General features: G+C 42.4%; 1 protein-coding gene across 2 annotated transcripts in view; it reads left to right on the forward strand.

Moving 5' to 3' along the window:
- unc80 (unc80, NALCN channel complex subunit) overlaps positions 1-21284 on the forward strand; it is a 125698-nt gene that overhangs the window by 83218 nt on the left and 21196 nt on the right. For both annotated transcript variants that reach the window (XM_077658820.1, XM_077658821.1), the window contains exons 48-56: positions 3581-3738; positions 6086-6196; positions 9925-10156; positions 12944-13147; positions 13839-13934; positions 15313-15483; positions 19179-19302; positions 19989-20192; positions 20879-20974. In XM_077658820.1, the coding sequence (XP_077514946.1) occupies positions 3581-3738; positions 6086-6196; positions 9925-10156; positions 12944-13147; positions 13839-13934; positions 15313-15483; positions 19179-19302; positions 19989-20192; positions 20879-20974 (1396 nt within the window). The remainder of the gene's footprint in view (positions 1-3580; positions 3739-6085; positions 6197-9924; positions 10157-12943; positions 13148-13838; positions 13935-15312; positions 15484-19178; positions 19303-19988; positions 20193-20878; positions 20975-21284) is intronic.

The raw sequence follows: 21284 nt of genomic DNA on the forward strand, positions 1-21284 counted from the left end.
TTTGAGAGGTGTGTGACGCTTCGTTCTGGAGTTGTATCCAACTGTAGTATGGCTAGACAGCTTGGGCAAACACTGTTTGGATCAGCTAATAACAGTGAGAAGAAACAGGAGAAACAAAACTTAGTCTGGCCGTCGATGTACAGTGCTTTTGAGAAGAGTATCGGGGCAGTATAAAAGCAAAAACTATTTTATAAGTATTGCTCCAACTTTTTTAAAACGGAGGCTGTTTCTGATGCATGTCTTTGAGCAAAGATTACAAGACAAAACTGTTCCCCTGCAGGCCTTTTATTCTTTGAGTATATTAGCTATATTTATGGCTTTTTCTACTGTCACTTCAACTAAATCATTTGCTTAAAAGAAGCTACCTCTTTTTAGTAATCTTGTTAAACTGCATGGAAATTATATCTTCATGCAACATCTTTAATCAAGAAAATGTTTTGACACAAAAGGAGGAACATATTTGAAGTTTTATGTTGGAGGAACATATTTGAAGCTTTATGCTTTTTAAAATTGTCTACTTCTTCTAAGTTCCCACATATTGAGTGCCACTGTTTCAGAATAGACAAAATATAAAACATATGTGCACACCCAGTGCATTTAAAAGTGGTATTGCTCACCATGTGCAGAAAACTACTTCTTTCGAAAGCACGACATATCGTAGTCGCAAAAAATACACATCTGTTTATATTGTCACACTACCACCATGTGGCATCCTGCTTATCATGGTGCAGTGTGACAACCCGCACATGCTCCACGGCATCACTGATGAGAACATATCGTTAATGCTGAGCCTACGCGTCTGCATCGGCCGGGGATTCGTTGCCCTACACAACAAGCGAACTCAGCTTCTGGTCACGAACTTCAGCTTTGAATACCTCCATTTGCCAAAAGACACAGCCATAGCCTATTTCGCTGAAGTTAGCGAGCCCGCCACCCACTGTGTGTTATCAGTGTTCAGTGACACACTTCAAGAGACCACCTCCAAGGTCAGACAGATGTCAGTAATGAAACATCGCATTATAGTTGGTGACAGTGAAAGGCCTATACGTCAACACCCCTATCAAGTGTCTGCTAAAAAACATGAGATGATTCAAACACAGGTGGAAGAAATTCTCCAAGATGAAATAATGCAGCCGTTGACAAGCCTATGGGCTTCAGCAGTTGTTCTGGTCCAAGAAAGACGGGACGCTCAGATTTTGCGTGGGCTATAGACAGCTCAACAAAATTACGAAAAAGGACTTTTCATCTATTGATCTATGCAGTGGGTACTGGCAAAATGCTTCCCTTTGTCTTGTGTCCCGCTTCCTGCCACCTTTCAATGAATGATGGACACTCTCATAGTTGGCCTCAAATAGCAGTCACACCTGGTTTACCTTGATGACACTGTCACTTTTTATGCTACCTATGAAGAGCATCTCAAGCGCTTGGGTGCAGTGTTACAATGAGCTTCCTTCTGGGCACCTTGGCTTTCCTTGAACATTGACACGGGTACGTCAGAAGTACTACTGGCCTAGACTTGCTGCAGTTGTCCAGAGCTATGTTAAACTTGCCTCAAGGGCTAATGCTGAAAGACACTACCTGTCAAGCTGGCTGGACAGCTGAAGCCCATTGATCCACCGAGAGTCTCTTTCTATCTGGTGGGCATGGACTTACTCGGCCCATTTCCAACGTCATCATTGGGTGACAGGTACGCTGCGGTCGTCACCGACTACCTCACCTGGTATTGCGAGATGAAAGCCCTTCTTTGTGGCACCACTGCTGAAATTGCTAACCTCTTCATCTTTAACATAGTCCTTCATCACAGTGCCTCTGCAGTCGTTTTAACTGACAGAGGCACAGCATTTACATCAGCACTTGCTCAGGAAGTTATGTGGCTTCTTGGCACTAGTTACCGCAAATTCACTGCTTACGATCGTCATACAAACGAACTCACCAAGCAGCTCAATAAGACCACCACCGATACGATTTCTATGTATGCTGATGCTGCCCATGAGAAATGGGACCAGATACTGCCTTACTTAATGTTTGCTTATAACACTGCACTTCAAGAGATGATGCGCTTCATGCTGTTTCATTTCGTGCAGCCATGACTATGCTGCACGCAATGTTACTTCCAGATGTTGCACACCCCTTCATGGCTGGCACTGAACAGTTCATTCAGCCCGCTGAGGCCGACCGCGAGCCAGTTAGACAGCGAGTTCGTGTACAGCAAGGAAGTGATGCTCAGTGCCACAACCTTTGTCACAGGGAAGTAATTTACTAGCCTGGTGATCAAGTGTGAGTTTGGAGTCCAATCTACCTATGTGGTCACTCCGAGAAGCTTCTGCACCATTACTTCGGCCCATGCGAGGTACTGCGCAAACTAAGTGACGTCAGTTATGAAGTGTTTCCACAGGAGGCTGTTTGCTCCTCTTGGAGGCAGGCGACATCCGAAATTGTACATGTTGCCAGAATGAAACTTTACCATGCCCACTAGTGCTTCTCCGGCTAAGCCCAGTGCTAGGGACTCTGTTCAAGCCCACCATGGTTATGCCTCTCCTTGCCTCTCCTTGCAGCATCGTGCTGATGCCTTTTCAAAGGCGAGGGGCAATGCCACACTGTTAGCCACCTACTGGTGCCGCCTTGCAGTCAGACTAGGTTCACTGGCCCCGCGTGACTTCCTCGTATTCCCCCGCTTGAGCGTTGATTGACTGAGCAATGCGTACCATGCCTAGTGCTTCTGTGCCTAGCAAAAACGTATATGCATTCACATTTAGCATGAGGACATTGCTTATGTATTAGATTTAAGAGCACTGGAATAGGTATGGTCACTAGACATAGTCCTGGTGCCAGCAATATGTTTGTTTGCACACTTTCTTTGGGGGACTTCTGTGTAGCACACAGCACATCACATCCTTGTGCTGGGAGCTTCTTGTCAGCATTGGTGAGAAGGAAGCTCGAAAAATGCTGTTCTGTCAACCGAGTCAAGGTCATCGAATCGTCTTCATCGCAAAATTAAAGGAACCAGTTAATGGAATTTCCTAGCTGAACACATTCATTGCATTTTCTGGCACTAAAGCTGCATATTCTTGTTAGACAACCGGGGCAGTGTGTTGCTGGGGCATGACACTACCTTACTGAGGAGAAAAAGGCATGAGTGGTGCTGACTTGCTGTTAATCTGCTGTACTCTCTCTGTTTTGTTCTTCCAGTAGCAAACGGAGCAACTTTTGCCTGTAATAAAATCTAACATACAAGCCAGCCCCATTAGTTGTTCTAACCAGAGGGAAAAGGAGAAGTAAACAAGCAAGTCTTAATTGCCTTGGGAGTTTTTGTGAAAAGTCTCTTGATGGTTCATGCTCATCACTGGCACCTCAAGGATAGCTGGATAAAAGGTCATCTGGCAACAAAAGATTGCACGCAGTGCAATGTTATCCATGTCTTAATTTTGCATGTATCGGCAGCAGCCTGTAGGGTTTCAGCTTTTCCTGTCACAGTGAGCCCATTGCATAGCCACTGAGGGCCACGAAAGAGCTGTGTGCATTACGCTTCAGACATGTTTTTAGACCGACTGCGCTGGCTTCCGATTTCACTATCTTGCAGACTATCCTGGAGGCGGTACTGCCCTTCTACCTGCAGCACCTGCAGTCTCTGACAACCAAGAAGGAGACTCCTGGTGGCCCAAGGGCTGAGCTGCAGATGATCCACAACGTGTCTGTGTGCATGAAGACCCTTATCAGCAACTGTGAGGCACTCACTAGGTTTGTGTCATATCTGCAGTTGTGGCGCTGATGGAAATGAGCTGAAAAGTCGGAGCTAAAAGGGAACCCAAGCAGGTTGGTTTGCTTTAAGCAAACAGTTGCACCAAGCAACAGTCATATTTTTCAGCAAATATTGCTGCCCTATGTGTAACAGGCACCTAAAAGTCAAGGCGATATCATGCGTGGACTCTTATGTGGCTAAGCTAACTTCTCACTTGCCTCTGATGCTCTCATAGGTAAGGGGATCCTTAATCTTTTCTAGCCTCAGGGAACCCCAACCTCTTTCATAAGGTGCTGAGGAACCACATGTATGTTGGCTTTCATCCCTTCCGGCCTAACATTGATGCAAAAGAGGACATGCAGATGCACAGATCCTCAAAAAATTGCCCAAATTCAATGATTAATGACTGGCTCTGTAGTTAAACAGTCTGCTGTAAGCAAAAGCAGTTATCATGAGTCCCAAAATAAAGTGACTAAATGAAAGGTGGAGGTTGAGGCATGCATGGATTTAGATATTTGGGGAACCTTTTGAAAAGGCAGTCCGAGGAACCCAAGGCTTTCACAAAACCCTGTTTGACAAGCCCTGCCAAAGGTTGCACCGTGGCATCGTATTTGGAATGCATTGTGCCCATCGGTCGCAAGAAGCTTTGCTGAAGTTGGTTATACTGATTAGCATGTTGGATATGTAACTGCTACTGCTGGGTTTGGCGGTTAGCCTAATGGCAGAGTAATAATAAAAACAAATGAGCAACAGAAAGCAAAAATTTGCGGACATGTTTTGCGGATGCGGCATAACCATATAATGCTTTCACATTAATAAATTGAGCCATTACTTATGTCTTACACTACCTTGGGGTCTTGCAGATGCTAGACATACAGGGGAGTGAAGGTAGGATGTAGCAGGGAGGAGAGTTCACCATTTCAGATGCCTTTAACTGAACATTACTTTGCCTTTTGGAAAATATTTGTGGAGAAACACTCCTTAGCCAGTGACTTGGAGTTTCCATTTAATCACAAAGCACTGAAGGCAGAAACGGTAATGGATATTTGGATGATAGTGGATGCCTGGCATTCTATTGCTCTGACAGAACAAGGGAGCATACCTGAATTATGTGACTACCTAGAAATTTCAGACAAGCACTTGCAGTGTTCCAGTGTACGAGGCATATTTGAAAAGCAAGGGCTGCTTGGTCAAAAAAAAAAAAATATATATATATATTTTAAAGTTTTTGTTGGTGGCTTTAGTTTGCTACAAATATACTTAACTTTTCCACATAATCGACGTTCATTTCTAAGCACTTTTCTTAATGCTGCACCAGCTTCTTTAAACCCTCTGCAGAGAAGTTCGCTGTCGGAGAATTCCATATCTGCAGCACTAAAGACAGGAAGAAGGAACACACACGTCACACAACGGAGCACTCTGTGACGTGTGTGTTCCTTCTGTCCCGTCTTTAGCGCTGTCAGTATGGAAGTTAAAAACCAACTCGACCAGCATACTGTATTGTCAGAGAATTGCACCAGCTGACAATGACGGTCTTGAGTTCCTCATCGTAGTTGCACCATTGTCCACCAAGCCGCTGTTTCAAGTGCAAGAAGAGGAAATGGTCGCTAGGTGTAACTTCAGGACTGTAGGGACTGTCAAAAAGTTTCCAATAAAAATCTTGAATCTTCTCCTTGGTTTGGGCAGCGGTGTTAGGACATGTGTTGTCATAGAGGAGGACTATTCCAGGCGACAGTTTCATCTGCTGTAGATTTTTGATCACACATCTGTTTGGTGAGTGTTTCACAATGCACGTCAGCTGTAATTGCTGTCCCTTGTTCTATGAAATCCATGAAAAGACTGGCCTTCTTGTTCTGGAAGGGGGTAGCCACCATTTTTTGACTCGAGTAAGAAGGTTGCTTGAAATTTTACGGCTTTGGTGAAGTTGAATGGCGCCAATGCATTGGCTGTTGTTTTATACCTGCGTAGATGTAGATTGTCCACGTCTTGTCACCTGTAACAATAATCCAAGCTCAACTCTCAATGACTTTGGGCAGCTGACGGTTCTTTCGCACACAAAAATCTAATCACAGCAAGCACTTTGCAGCTGGCAGGAACAACGATTTTTGCTGACATTGTTCTCCGCATTCTCCGACAGGCAAATGACTGCTGCATCAAAACATTAACTTCAGTGGCTTTGGAAACAATCAGTAGATGGCGCTGCATGTGTACAGCTTTGTTCTGACCCGCCAATATTTGTGTATAAGCAGGCAGCCCTTACTATTTGAATACACCTCATAGTGGAGGGCCGTTCTGAGGTTCCTCTTTTTAACATCGTGCTTTTGTTGCATTTTGGTTGCTGTGCAGAAATTATACAGGACCTCAAAAAGCGATTGACCTGAGGGGTTCTAGCATCAAGAATGCCTCACGAGGTGCTTGTTCGCCTCCTTTCGAAGTTGAGGAAGACCTGCCGTCAAGGTAAGCAAGCACGCGCTCACAATTTATGCCTCAGTATGCAAACATTACACGCACTGAGTGCTGTTGGGATTGCATTCAATGAATAGATTAACAAGTATACTAGATTCTCGTTGCTGCTGTACTGTTTGTTGCAGACCATTATAAGCTTTAAAAGATTGATAATGTTTTAATCCCGATTTAAAATAAGCAATAGATGATCCAACGACAGGGCCAAACAACGGGGAGGCCACAGGAACCACAGGCCACAGGCAACGAATGTTTGCGGCAGCACTGACTTCAGCAGTTAAATGCACAAAATTTGAATGGGGAGGTCGCATTTACACAACACGGAGATACCTATATGATAAATCAAAATGGCCTTGTTTAATTATTTCTCCCAATTCCAACTGTAATTGCTTGCCCCAATGATAAACACAGCCGCAGTGATACAGATCGTCCTGTGAGGGAACACAACTGCTCATCACCTGCTTAAGCAGACAATATGGCCACCTGGTGTTGACAAATATTAGACCACCTGTCTATCTTGCACCATAGTGTTAATGGTGCCAGGCGCCTCATTTCTTGTGGACATGTCGTGCCTGTTGTATCAAAAAAGGGAATAGTTGATGTGCCATGTTTTTCTTTACATCTATGACAGCATGTACTTTCATTAACATTTCAGGTGCCGTTTATTATTTCACTTCAGAACAAATATTTTTTGGTCTAAATAGCATGCCCAGACCTGAAAAATTACCAGATAGAAAACACAAATGGTTAAATTTTTTTACATGCATGTGCAAAATTTCTTACAAACTGTAAAAATAGTTGGAAACAGTAGTATTAAAACTAGGGGTGTGTGAATATTCGAAATTTCGAATATGAATCGAATATGTTTGATAGTCGAGTCACATTCGTATTAGAAAAATTTATCTTCGAGAATTTCCAAATATTCGAAAACTTTCGAATATCCTCATAGCTTTCTTCTCCGGCATTTATCATGTGGACAGATCGGATTTGGCCACTGCTAAGCTTGGCCTTGAGCGAAATTCCACTAGTGGGCTTTTCCAGATATGACACCTGATACCAAGACGATAGGCCACCCGCTTCGAACAATCACAGCGAGAGAGAACGCTATTTTTTCTGTGATCCTTCCATATTGTGTTACATACTTAACACCCACACTCATGAAATTCGCTCTGTCACCTTCATACTCTCCGAGCACGGCCTCTGCTATCTCGCTTTGGTCAACTATTGTATGTGGGAAAGCTCACTTGCGGAACTTTGCATGAGGCTGCCGAAGGAAACAGTTGAGGTGTCACAACAGGGCAAGCAAATTGCGTAAAAATCCCACCTATTGCATGGTGCATTGCGACCCCCGCACCTCCTAAGTGGGCATAACGGCAGGCATGACAACAATCGGAAGGCCTCTGTCGCCAGGCCAAAAATATTCTGGGCGTATAGTTTCAATTTCTAAGCTTCGCCGCTAGCCCGCGGCAATGGCAGCTGTCAGCTCGCGCATTCGCCCATCGTCCGAACCGAGCTCCACGCTGGTTTCGGACGCCGACTGGCGCGTTGCTGATAATTATTTTTCCTGTTTAGAAGCAGTCTCGCCATTCCGATGCTGTTGTGCGTTCCCCTTGCTTACGCTCACTTTGTTCCTCCAGCACGCCGAAACTGTGCGCTCGATCGACATGGGCTTTGTGATGTTTGTGTGATGCAGCCTCCTCTTAAGGCTTTACTGCATTTTCGCATTTTAAGCATTTTTTTTTCATTTCAGGGGGCGCGAGGTAATTTATAAATCGACCTTGAGCTAATTCAGGCATTTCTTCCAGTCCCTTGAATTTCGAATTAGAGTTTTTACTAGCCATGGTTGTTATTTTTAGTTGCCAGTCGTGTCATTTTATGGATTGCATTTTACTTGATCACATTACAGGTTGGATGCTATAAATTTCTGTAGTGTAAATTTCTGCACACATCTCACATCACGTTTTTTGATATGGCACTGAGTCAGTCTGGCTTTGTTTTGTTTCAGTTGCAAAGAACATGCACTGTTTTGAAAAATATAAGTGGCACAGCATTTTCCTATACTATATTATTTTCTGAAATATTTTTTTCATAGTGAACAGATATTCGATATTCGACTCGATATTCAAACCCAATTTTTGTACGTATTCGTATTCGATTCATATTCGAAAAATTTCAAAATTCACACACCCCTGATAAAAATGCCAGGATTTATGAAATCAGCTCCCCAGGAATCATGGAATCATTTTGCGATTTGAAGGTGCGCATGACGCAAGAAATCCAGAAAAAAAGAAAAGAAAAAAAATCATTCGTTTGGTCGCAAAAGCTGTCATTGAGAAATTGACGAAAGTCGTGGTACTAGCTCACTGTTTTGTGAAATATTTTTTTGCTAGGTGGCTTTAAAAAGCACCCCATTTGCAACGCGAAGGATGCTAAATTTGTCTGAAATGAAGAAATTAGGGCATGTTCTGAGAAACAGTTGTGAGTTTCCTATGTACACATTTGTGTACAAAGCACCTTAAAGGAACCATGGAATGATATTTACTGGGGTTAGGAAAAGCGCACGAGCAATCAGTATTCCATCAATCATCATTGCACGGCCAAAATTTTTAAGCTAGCTTCGTTAACAGTGAAGGTATTGGTAATTAAACACAATGCTCCCCCCCCCCCCCACCCCCTCATCTCATACATGCAGATGCGCCAGAAAAAAAAAAAGAAAGAAACAGCTCAGGGCTGTGCCTCGCTATGCCCTGTCCTGGCTACATCGGTTAAGCATACCCAGTGAGAAGGCTTATCCAGATGATATTACCTGCTCTATGTCATGGAGGGAGGGGCAGCTAAGAATGTGCAGTGAGGTTTCACCCTAATCAGTTGCGAGCAGCAATTAAAAAAATTAGTTGTAAATTATGGGGTCTACGAAGAGCTTTTAAATTTGTCTCAAATAGTAATAAATACCACCTGTACAGATTTGTTGCATTAGAATATGACCATAAAAATTATTTCAGGGTCCATTTAGAAAGTTAATATTCCACTCTTTAGTATGCACGATACACATGTCCAGTCGTTATCATTTTAGAATCCTGGCAGGAATAATGCTAATCAGGACATAGTTATTGTGATGGCTATATGCTATTATAGCAGTGTGTATAACAGGATGAATGTTTAGGGCTTGTCACTTTAGGCTCTGTCCCCTTGTAGTCATAACTGAGAGGTTTACCTCAATGTCACATGCAATTTTCCTGTGTGAAAAAGAAACTACACGAGCAGTTTATAATGTGTGTTGTATATATTTAAGGGAGTTCTGGTTATTTTTGAATAGTTATAGGCCACAGAAAACTGTATAGAATTTTTATTCCACTTGTGAAATACCATTTGAGGTGCCCCACTCATTGCCTGAGGGTTATGACCTGATGTATCTGCGCACCATGGTGGTGTTCTGAGAGTTATTATTGGTAGTCTGTGGCTGTGGGGTGGGTTTGGAAAATTTAGAAAAGTGGTGGCACTATTCAGATTGGATGTGCCGCTGTATGTCACTGTATATTGACTCTCACATGTGGTGTCACACCCTGTTCCATCTGTGGGTTTTAAACGGGGCACTAAACACAATTGGTGGGACTGATTTTGCACCAGTGCCAGATGCACACCGTAGCTGTGCTTCCTTCATTGTTTTGTCACCCTGGGTCAAATTAGATAGACAACACCTGCATATGTTTGCTTTGTTTCAGGTTTGTGAATGAAACACTGTATGGGTCAAGAAAGCCGGGTGGAATTCACTACGAACGGGATGATGAGGACAGTGATCTTCTGCGGCTCGAGTTTCGACAGCCACGCGACACGCTGCTGTCGGTAGTGGCTGAGTTCCTTACCAAATGTTCAGCTCGCTTGGCTGACTTGAGCAAAAAGATACCTGACTTACCAAGCAAGGCCACTGAACTTCTGGACGTCAAGTGCCACCTGGTATGTGTAGCTCATTATGAGCTGTGTTTTTGGTTACTTAGTGTGTGAATGCTTAAATATTTCTAGCATTGTGACCTGCAGTAGCAGTACAAAAGCATTACACAGACGGGCATGCATTTGCAGTCATGTTAGTCATCGGGCAATAAGATATGGTGAAATCAGTAGCAAGAATGAGAGTAGTCCAAACAGTGCAAGAGCAGCAAAACCCTCTCCCCATTGCCACATTGCCCAACAGTGTTCACTTCCACTGTACAGCAAAAGAGGGGAGCATGCCTGGTAGATCCATAGACCCTAGGTGGAATCTGCCGCCTTTCGGTTGTTTTTTCTTGTGTGCTTATTTTAGCCTGAAAGTCAGAGAGACATGCAGTCTAAAATATGCATGAATAGAAGCAAAAAAATTGTGTAAGTGGCAAGGCAGTTATGGCACTAAACTGTCAAGATTTTTTAATGGTACTCATGTGCATTTGTAGCAAATGTTTCAATTTTTATTATCTTAAAAAAATATAAAGCTTTTGTCAAGTTGCTGGTGGTAAATTTTTTGTTTTATTGAGCCGTAAGTCTATGTTATGTAGTTATCACTTAACTAGAATCATTGTAGAGATGGTAAACTCTATGCATGGTGCCTTTTTGATCGCACAAATTTGGGTGTTCTAATAAAAAAAATGAAGATACAGTTTCAAAATTTTTGGTAATTATCATCAGCATCGTGGGGGTTTGAAACAGTGTGGCTCTATACCTCAATTTTCAAGGTGCCAAGAATGCATTGGCAATTACCTTTGCAGGTACTGTGTATAAGCAGTGGATTTTGCAGTGGCATATTCCTTGAATGCAAAGCACAGTTATTGTGCGCCATTGGGTATTCAATGGTGGTCGAGCTGCTCTATTTGCACCATAAATTTAAATTTCCCTGCGTATTTTTGCTCTAAAAGTGGCAAATTGATCAAAAATGTGCTTGAGCTTCACCAAACGAAGCAGATGCTCGAGGAAAAAAAAATTGTTTTTGGAGCAATGCATATTTTCAGCTGGCAACCTACAAAAAGGATTTTGTAGCTGGCAACCCCGAGCACATGTGGCCAGCAGCAATAGCAGTCAGTAAACTTTATCACATGCATGCAACCAATGAAACTTGGTGTTTCATGTCCCAGCGACTCTGTGCTACTCGTAGAAATGCTCAACATAGAAATGGGTTAGCGATTTCCTTTCAGCACATGTGGGGTAAAAATAGAAGCTTTTTAATGCTCTAAACTGTTGCAGGTGCAATTTATGATTTGTTAGTGTTCTTGGTTTGTGGGCCTGTTATCAACATTCACTTACTGAAAAGTACTACTTTCTTGCTTATGCTTGACCCCCAGTGTGCCTTGCATAGGATGAGGTTAGTGCAGTAAAACCTCGTTAATGAGAACTGAAAATTGAATCTGGGAAAATGTTTGAATTATTCGAAAATTGGAATTAAATTACTCCTATGGAGCTGCCAAGAAACGTTCATATCACAGTGTATGTGTTTGGTGAACACCTGGGCCATTGTCATCTGCTACAGAGATCAAAGCTGTATGGCTATGACGATTTCTTGCTGTTTCACCAATGTTCCCTGCATGCATACACTTGAGAATGTCAAAGCATAACTGATCCATAATAGCAAAGGCCTCTACAGCATCCTTAATGGTGTGACACGGTAGTTGTGGAGCCTCCCTAATGCGTAGTCGTCGCACGTGAGGAGGCTCCACCACACTAGTGAACAGAGCATAACCAGCGCATGAATAAAACGGAAGGACCATGCTGGTGGAAGTAAGGGAAACGCACTGGTACTTAGATGGCTAGGTGCCTTCTGCAAAAAAAAAAAAAAAAAAATGAATAAAGACCAGAGGCGCCCCCAGCCAGTGTCCTAAATGGTGCGCAGCTGTGCGCTTGCAGCTGCCATCGTCGCGTGCTGGTTGTGCTGTTCTCTGTCATTGTCAGCTAGCAGTTACTTGGTTAAACAGGAGCCTCCACTGCATGCCAGGTGTAAGCAATGCACAAGTGTCACGAAAAAGCGTCATGTTCTGTTTGCCGTGACATGTCGTTAAGCAGCACTCACGTTGCTGTCGTCATCACGCAGACCACTTGATCATCACCCTCTTGCTCAGGCTAGTGCAGCAGCTGAGATAACATGGCAACCAACCTTTTAAAAAATGACATCCACTTGCATTGTTGCTCAACACGTCCGTCATTTATGTTCCGTTACTTTTTTTATTGGCAATAGCATTTTCTTCTGCTAGCAGAGCTATATATGCTTTACAAATAATCAGCAGTCATTTATGTGTTAAGAATTAACACGTAAATCAAATGCTGATGATGGTACTCTTCGCTGCAAAATACCACATTAAATCACTGAAAAGAAACCAATAATTCATCCGTAGGAAAAAATATTTGCTGCGAAAAACCCCCAAAAACTGCGTTCTGAAATAAACACTGAAAAGAGTGTGCTGAGCTTTGAAAAAATAAAAAGCTTAAAGTCCATATGTGGCCAGAGCTGTGCACACTACCACAAATCACTTCCAGAACAATGTCCTGGTTTGCTTTTAAGTTTTAACATGTACATTTCTTTGAAATAGGCATAAATGTAGTTAAAAATGGTGTGTGGGCTTTGTCGTACTACAGGTCACAGGGCGCATACGCTTATGGCTTTGAATCGATGGCCACGGAGCTAAATTGACTGTGAAGTGTGCTGCTCTCTAGCAGATTTCAGATTTCAGAAATTACGCTCTCTGTGATTGAAGCTGAGTAAGGACTCCTGTTTTTCCTATTTAGCGCCTGGCAGAGGTGGCTCACAGCCTGCTCAAAATGGCACCCTACGACCCCCAGACCATGGCATGTCGGGGCCTGCGACGCTACCTCAATGAGGTGCTGCCCCAGTCTGAGTGGGCCCAGGAAGCCATGAGGCCTGCTCTCATCATGGTCATACGGCGACTGGATAAGACATTCACCAAGATTGCCAAGAAGCCAGCCATACGGGCAAGTCCCAGTGTTCTGCCATCTGTCGTTAAAGTGTTTCCACATTTAGCACTTAATGGCTTACTGATGTGCTAGCAAAATGACAGTGGGCGGCTGATATCGTTGCTTGAGTCATACTCATGAGGCCTGAGTAGATGTGACACTGAATGCAGACTGAAGTATTAAGGTGTCCTATTTGAGTGTTTACTGCCAACAAGAGAGGTTTGAAGCATTGTTCTGGTTTAAACATCATTGCTGTCTGCTTTATGTACAGTATGAATTACACAGGTCTCTGGTTAACAGATGTCAGGTGTCACTAAACTTTTGTTTTTTGTTCTTGCGCCTACTTGGGGAAAAAGAAACTTAAACTTTTTCAAAAACTGTGTTTGACTGTGTAGTACTAGTATAATATTTGGGATGTCTCATAATAGCGTATAATTGAGAACCCTTCATTATTTGTTTAGTTGGCAAATATTGATGGCAGTTGTATGTAATTATTGCGTGAGGCAGAGGCCCCTAATTTGTCCTTATTGTTGTTCTTAATCATTTTTTTTTATTGCTGGTTGCCTTCATAAAATCATGCTAGCTTGGATGCTTGTAGCAATTTTAGTTGCGCCATACAAAATGCATGGAGGAATACATAAAATGGACATGGTCTTTGATTGACCGCACAAGCAAAAGGGCAAAGTGACTGAGGTGCATTTAATTTCAGAGGCTCGTTGACTGGGATGCGGCCCGGAATTTACTGAAAGGAGTCTACATGACCCTGTACAAGCACCCGTACATTGCTCACTTACCACATCTGAAGGTAAGTTTCCCAGTCACTTCTTGGTTTTGTGGAAATTCTCTGAGTCGTAATGAACACTAAGCGATGAACACTGTACTGGGAGCTGTGGAGCATGCTGCAGTGGTGTTCATGAGCTTAATGCTTCTCTCACCATTGCACCTTTGGCATCTTAGAAGGCATTGAAGGAGCAGCTACCTTCCCATTTGTTGCTTTGGTTGCTTGCTGAGATAAAAGGGATGTGAGTAGGCCAGAGTGAGACATACGAAAGGGAGTGTCTTGCCTCTTCCTGTGCACCACAATCATTGCACTTTTCTCATCTGACATGATCCAGGTCATTCTGCTGAAAGCTTTAGTTAAATTGGTAATTAACCAAGTGTGGTAAATAAAAAAAACAAACTCTGTGGTCACTTTTGGAGCTGTCACAGAGCTCTGAGAGTGCTGTTTTGAACCGGATTGTCCAGAATAATGTCCAGGTCAGCAAGATGTACGCATGCTCATGCCACCTCTGCTCTTAACAATCATTCTTTCTACCATTGTGAGGAAGACTGAAGTCTTACCAACATGTCCGGCCCCCAGTGCTTCACACTCAGTTCACTCAAGGACTGATCATTGTTTGCTGCATCACACATACTGTCTCAGAGAGCATGACACTGTGATCAGTGCTCAGATACGTGTGTGTGTGGGGGGGGGGGGGATTTTTTCATGGAGGTAGTAGCTGTGTGAGGGACTTTTTATAGGGATAGTAGTGCTGAAGTTGTTGACATTGGTGTCATAGTGTGGGAGAGCCAAAAGCACTCCACATGGTGCCTGCATAGGCCAGGGAGTGGGTGCTTTGATGAGGCAGGGAACAGGGCATGGTAAGCTACTATTGTCTACTTCGCTCTGGGACAGGGTGGGAAGTCTTGGAGCTTTTTGTGTGGCATTAAAAGAGATGTCAAAGTTGTGCTTAGCATATGTTCTGTTGTTTATCTGCAGTACTGCTAAGTTGTTCTCCACTACTGGCCGGGCTGCTTGCATTGACTTTTTGAGTTCTCTACACATCGGCTCTGTTCTTATTGTTTGCTCATGCTCATGCAGGTCAGGGTTTTAGTGCAACGGTATCACAATGTTTACTAGGGATTATGCTTGTATATCATCTGGTGTGCGTATATAGTGAGCACTGAAATGCCACCTTGATGTTGAACATTAGCTACATGTGCTGAGAGGAGTTTGTGCTTGTTCCATTAGTAAGAGTTGTTATTCTTTGAGCTGTGTATCATATTGTGATGAATTTTTGTGCATGTGTGTTGAATTTTTGTTTAGCAGCAAATGTTTAGCCTCTGTTAAAAATGTTTGTACCTGGTGATGTAGTGTAGTATACCATACATGTGGCTCATGCAGGCTACGGTTTTTGTTTCAGTCTCTGGTTGCCATCTGCCAGAGCATCATTGTTGGGGATCAGAATGCGTCCCTGGTGGCTGAGAGCAGTGGAAATGTCTCAGTTTCAGCTGCAGCATTGGCCCAGTCTCCACCACCGGGCTTCTGCTCTGTAGCTGTTCGACTCGTGACCATGCAAATGGTCGCACTAGGGGTACGTCCACTGAGATGATTTTCTATTGCAATTCAACACGATAGCTAGGCGGGCGAGTTGGTGATACATATATTAAAAAATAACAGTGCGAAAAATGGGGACGAAAAGTAGAAAAACATAGGACAAGCGCTTGTCCTATGTTTTTCTACCTTTCGTCCCCATTTTTCGCGCTGTTATTTTTGAATTTCATTTGAAACTCCTTAGTCAGCTGTTTTACTGCGTGCGCTTATAATAGCCAGGGCCAAGAGGTTCTCATCTAGCTTCGTCAGATTACTGCAAATTACAGCCTTAGTCATGCCTTTTGTTTCTGACATGCATTGGTAATTTTAGTAGTTTATTTCGGCTAATACAAAGTGGTTGAGAATATGAGAAAGCAAAAGTGTAAGGTTGCTTTACTGAGCTCTCACTCCTTGTAATCAGTTGCAGTAGACTTTATTTAAAATTCACTTTGTTAAGCTTAATTCTCTGGTAATTTTAGGGAGTTTCATTTTTTTCTCACAGACAGAATACAAAAAAAGATCCTAATATAAAACACCAATGTATGCTAAATTGTTAGTGTTAACCGCAAGTTAACTACAAGTGTTGTCGTGCCATGCCAGCAAGTATTCTATATTGGTTTGTGTCACTGCATTTCATTGCTTAAGAAACGACAATGAAGAGGCCAGCAGCGTAGAAGACTAAGAAGTTAGTGGCAAGGATTTTTGCCTGTGGACATACCTTTAGCCTGATGAGTTTTAGGGTGCCTTATGTGTGACACGGGATTAAGCATGTTCTGCTTTTTCACTGGCAATTCACTGGGAGTTCACTGGAATTCACTAGCAGTTTACTGGAATTCGCTGGCAGCTTTCTCAATGCATGAGGGCTGGGATAAATCTTAAGCAAACAAGCAGGTGCTCTCCTGCGTGACATAAAAGCAACTGTTGGAGCAAAGGCTGAAATTTATAACAACTGGATGTTTGACTGCTGATGGTTTGTGTGTTATTTTTAAAACATTTTTCTTTCAGAGGTCTTGATAAATTTTTATGCAGTTAAACCTCTATGTAACGAACTTCAGTGTAACGAAATCCTTGATGTAATGAAGTACCATATTTACTCGCATTATGAACCCATTCACATAGTGAAGCATTCGCTTTTCTTGGCCCATTCCTCAGTTTCATGCCATCGGCAGTGCAGACCTTGGCAGTTTGCAAAGTTGCTGCGCCCTTAACATCACAGCTTGTTTATCTTTTGATGAGAGCTCCCGTGAGTGTGGCACACTGGGTAAACTTGGCAGAGTGCCACGGCGCTGTGTGCCCTTGACAGGAGTGCCGACGGCTTTCTCAGTGCATTGCTGCGCTCCCGGCTGTGCCAGTGTATGCTTAGAAGCCCAGCCAGCGCTCGAGCATTGAAGAGGAGCTTAGCAGTTTAAACCAGAACACTATTAAAACATCCTCGGCTGCTAGCGCGGCGGTGTGGCCACTCCTGGCAGTGCACAAAGCTCTCACACAGCACTATATTGGAAGCTTCATGAGAAAACTATTGAAGGACACTGGTGCAGCTCTGTTAGCTTGACTTGACCTATAATTGAACCTCAATCTTTACAAACCGTGACTTTATGCTAATGGGCGGTTCCAGCTTGCTCTGTTTGGTGTATGAGAGGCTGCTGTTCAGGGCATTGGTTGGCTGCACGCATTAATTTCTTTTGATTTTACGTCTGGCTATGCACATTTATAAATTGCCTCCAGCTTTTCACAGTTAACCTTTGAGGCTCTTCGTACACAATTGTGCACGCATTGAACTCACAGCTTTTTCTCAGTGTGTGCTGCCATTGCAGTGATTTTATTGTTTCTGGTGAATTTAGCTTTCTTGTCACGAATAAGGTGGTTTTCTACGCCCTATAGCAAACGCAGTCAATAATATTTCGCAAAACAGAGAGTGAGGTAACATGTTGTCCACAATTTTTGTTCAGGCAGATTTTGTCACCAGGATAAGCATCAATTTTTTTTTTATAATTTTATGTGTAATGTACATCTTCGAGATAGAAATAGATTTGGTGACTCCTCGGATGTTTACAAGGCAATTCCTTGCATTTCGATATTGCTATTTGCATTAGTTGTAACACTTTGTGCGAAAATCTGCACATCCTTGTAAATTTATAACCTCTGGTATTCTGTACTGGAAAGTTAACAAATTATTGTTTTTGAGGCCTCAGTATACAGTATTGTTTAATAATAATAATATAATGATGTTTAAGTGCAAAATATTTGTTTTCGATGGAAGCAAAAAATTCTGCCTGAAAGAGTTAACTTCTGCATGATCAAATACACAAACAGTGTCTGTATTTGATGCATAAGAAGTGAGAGTGACGTGATTTTACTAATATGCATAGTGGATAAGCCAACTCAGTAAACTTTCATATGCATATTTTTGACTTTTGATTTTTTGAACCACACTGCCGGTTAAGAAAATTTAAAAATAGGGCTCATCTTCAATGTTGGCGGCCTTCAATTTCACAGTGTGACCTTGCCCTGTAAAGTAAAAAAAATTGATTAGTTAATTTGGTTAATTATCATCTAATCATTGAGTCAAATCTGGTAGAGCCTTCATCAAAAGTTTAGAGCTCAGGGGTTTTGCATCTAAGCCATGTAGTGGGGCTCCTGTAGCATTCATGGAAGCCCTATTTGTTGGAGGGGGCAGGACCAAAACTCTTACCCTCAGAAGATTTTGATCACTAAGGATGCATTAAAAGTAGGGCCCTTCGTTTTTAGGTAGAACCCAATTTTACCCGGTTCTGGTTTAACCCAGTTTCTACCTGAAAATGTTCCTTCCAGAGAACACATAGAAGCAGAAAAATGAGAGGCACGTTATGTGTGTATATGAACGCACCTAAAGAACTCATGCTTTGCCGTGCACAAAGCTGAAGACGCTGCACGAAAATGATCAAATATCTTGTGCTTATTGCAGAGGAGCATTTTTATTCAAATGTTGATCTCAAATTTCTCTTAATGCTTTTTATTCATGACATGATAGTATCAAGTGCTATCCAGGATAACAACGCCATGCTCCTGGAGTCTTGTTGTGGGATGACTATGACATTGAGTGACTGTTTTCGCACTGTGCAAGACAGGCAGGTCTAGCACCCACGCGGATGTACTGCATAGAAGATTGTTATTGTGCGCAAAGAACTAATTGTAATGCTTGAAGAAAAGACAAAGAGAGAGGACATTTTGTGCCCCAAACAAAAACGAGCGCTCAAGGTTATCGCTGCAAAAGAGGAGCCGAAAAACATGATTTATGGAAATTTTCACTGAATAGCCAGAATTTTACTTGAATTTAAACTAAAAAATTATCGCCAGATTTCTACCCCCTGAATTCTGGAAAAAATGAAACCCGAAAACAAAGGGCCCTAATTCCAAGCCACATGGTGTGGCTCAGTAGCAAACCCCCTCGACTACAGATTTTTGACAAAGGGAGTATGTAATATCCATCTTGCTGTAGAGCTCACCTGCACAATGCGCACTGCCATATCTCTGACAATTTTAAAATAAAAATCTGTAAACGTCGAAAAATCATCCTGTAGTTTTAGAGTGTACTTAGTGATTTTATTTATATACTTGTGAACTAGGTGAGAAACACTACTGATATATCAATAGCCCAGTCATTAGCTGTGAAGAAAGCAAATCTTACGCTGTTTCACTGTGCTCATTTTGCTGTAGGACTCACTTTCACTGGAAAGTATTTGTGGAGGCTCATCTGTCCTAACAAGCACTGACAAGACAGAAATATTCCTGATGAACTTCATCCTTCCCCTCTGTATCAGAGTTAGCAGTGGGGTGAAAGGCAAGTGTATCGTTCTTTTCCTCATTTTCTGCTTTTGCAGTTAACTCCAAAGAAGCTGACTTTTCACATTGTGCTCTAAGTGCAAGTGTTGTAAGTACAACAGATGATCTTTCTGCTGGTTTTTAAATTCTATACTTTTACTTTCTTATGCACGGCGATGTAATTGATACAGGTGGAGATGCCAAAAATTTTGTTATGTGGTCTTCGTTTGGGATGGTGCGTAAGGCATTAAAAAGAATCACCATGTGGAATTCCTGTGTGCCTGTTAAATAACTAGCTAATGAATTTTAGCTCCCTATGAAGCTTTTGTTTCAGTTTCAGTAGCCAAATGATGGCTGTGACATCACAACTAGGTCTAATATCATGCGAGGCATACACTTTGCTATTTTAATTTGCTCCCACTTATGTGCGAGCCTGCCCCAAGAGCCAGAATGACAGCAAGTGAACATGCTTTATAGGGGAGGAATTTCAATTATATCATGTTTACGGTGTGTAGGTGAATTTGAAATGGTGATCTGTGTCTACTGTCTTACGCATATCATTCCAAATGAAAAAAATTGAATGAAAAATCTGGCGTTTTAAGGGGAAACTAACTTCGCTATTTTCTTGGGCTGTGTCGACTATATCGCAGGAACTGCATTCAACAAATTGCTGATCTTACTATGTGAAATGTCTGCCTGGTGCAGATGTGCCCAAGATGCGCCAAATGGACATCTCCTTTGCTTTGACGGTGGTGCTGAATGCGTTGTCCCCTCCTGGGGCCCACAAGCACCACTCTGCTTCCAGCACTGTTGGAAAACCACCTTCTGAGGCCCAGCAGAACACTGCCTCAACCCGAGAAAAGTCTTCTACTGCCATCAGAAGCTCACTGTACCAAATCGGGTTCCTGGGTGAGCATGCTTCGTGTGTTCACTGTTGCACCAGAGCACCATCTAAACATAGTCGTGGCTTTCTCTTGCCTGGCATGCCAGCGATTTTTAAACACCAGCTAAGTTCTCTGTTTCTTCATTAAAGGGCTTCTCTCTCTCTTCTCTTGCCTGGTGTGTCTCATGGTGTACAATAAGCAGCAAAAGTTTACAGGATATGGATGTGTGGGAAAAAGTTGTTTTGGCTAAGTCATGCTGACCTGTCGCATGAGTTTGTTGCGATGCAGTACTAAAATTAATTTGTCTACAAGCATATGCAGCCTGTATATGCTTGCTGCCAACTGTACATTTTGTGTTGGGTTTTATGGCACATAGGCAACTGAGGCCATAATGCAACTGTACATTTTGTAATGACCATAGCTACCTATGTTACATTGCCTTCTCAAGTAATCCTTTATAACTAAGTTAAACTGAATGCTGTGCATACAGTTTTTGTCTGAATAATTTTTCTCTTTTTTTTTTTAGAACTTGCAGTTTACTAACAGATTGCTTGAGAGCATTAAAATATGGCAGTGCAGTGCTTGCCTTCTTTTTTTTTTGTAACCATGATTTTCCAGTATGCTGAGGCATTTGGTGGAAGGCCTGAGTGTCGTTTTTTTTCCACCCCTGTTTCTTTTGTAATTTAATGTGCTTTTCTCTTGAAATTACAGGTCTAAAAATTTTGATAGTATGCTATGAAAAACAGCTTGTCAGTGACTGGCACCGCATTGCACGATGCATTCGTGAGCTAGGCAACAGGCTGCAAGGTGAGTTATCTGATGCCTTAATAGAGGATATGGTCTTGATGCGACCTTCTAATTTTCCAGTCTGGCAAAAGCCGTTGCTCTACTTTTTTAAATAACTCCGTGCCCCTTTATAACAATCTGTGCAAGCAATATTTGAAGTACAATTAATGCCTGTTGCTAGGTGATTGTGAAGACTGGTAAATGTTTAGCAGCTGTGGTACTTGTCAGCTTACTGCCTTACCAATTGTTGTCAGTGTTGGTCTTGGCTATGAAAGAAATGTTACGAAGATGGAAATGTCTGCCTGAGATCAGCAGTTCGAAGTGGTTTATG

Source organism: Amblyomma americanum, chromosome 3 (assembly GCF_052857255.1).
Source record: "Amblyomma americanum isolate KBUSLIRL-KWMA chromosome 3, ASM5285725v1, whole genome shotgun sequence".
In the NCBI taxonomy this organism is placed as follows: domain Eukaryota; kingdom Metazoa; phylum Arthropoda; class Arachnida; order Ixodida; family Ixodidae; genus Amblyomma; species Amblyomma americanum.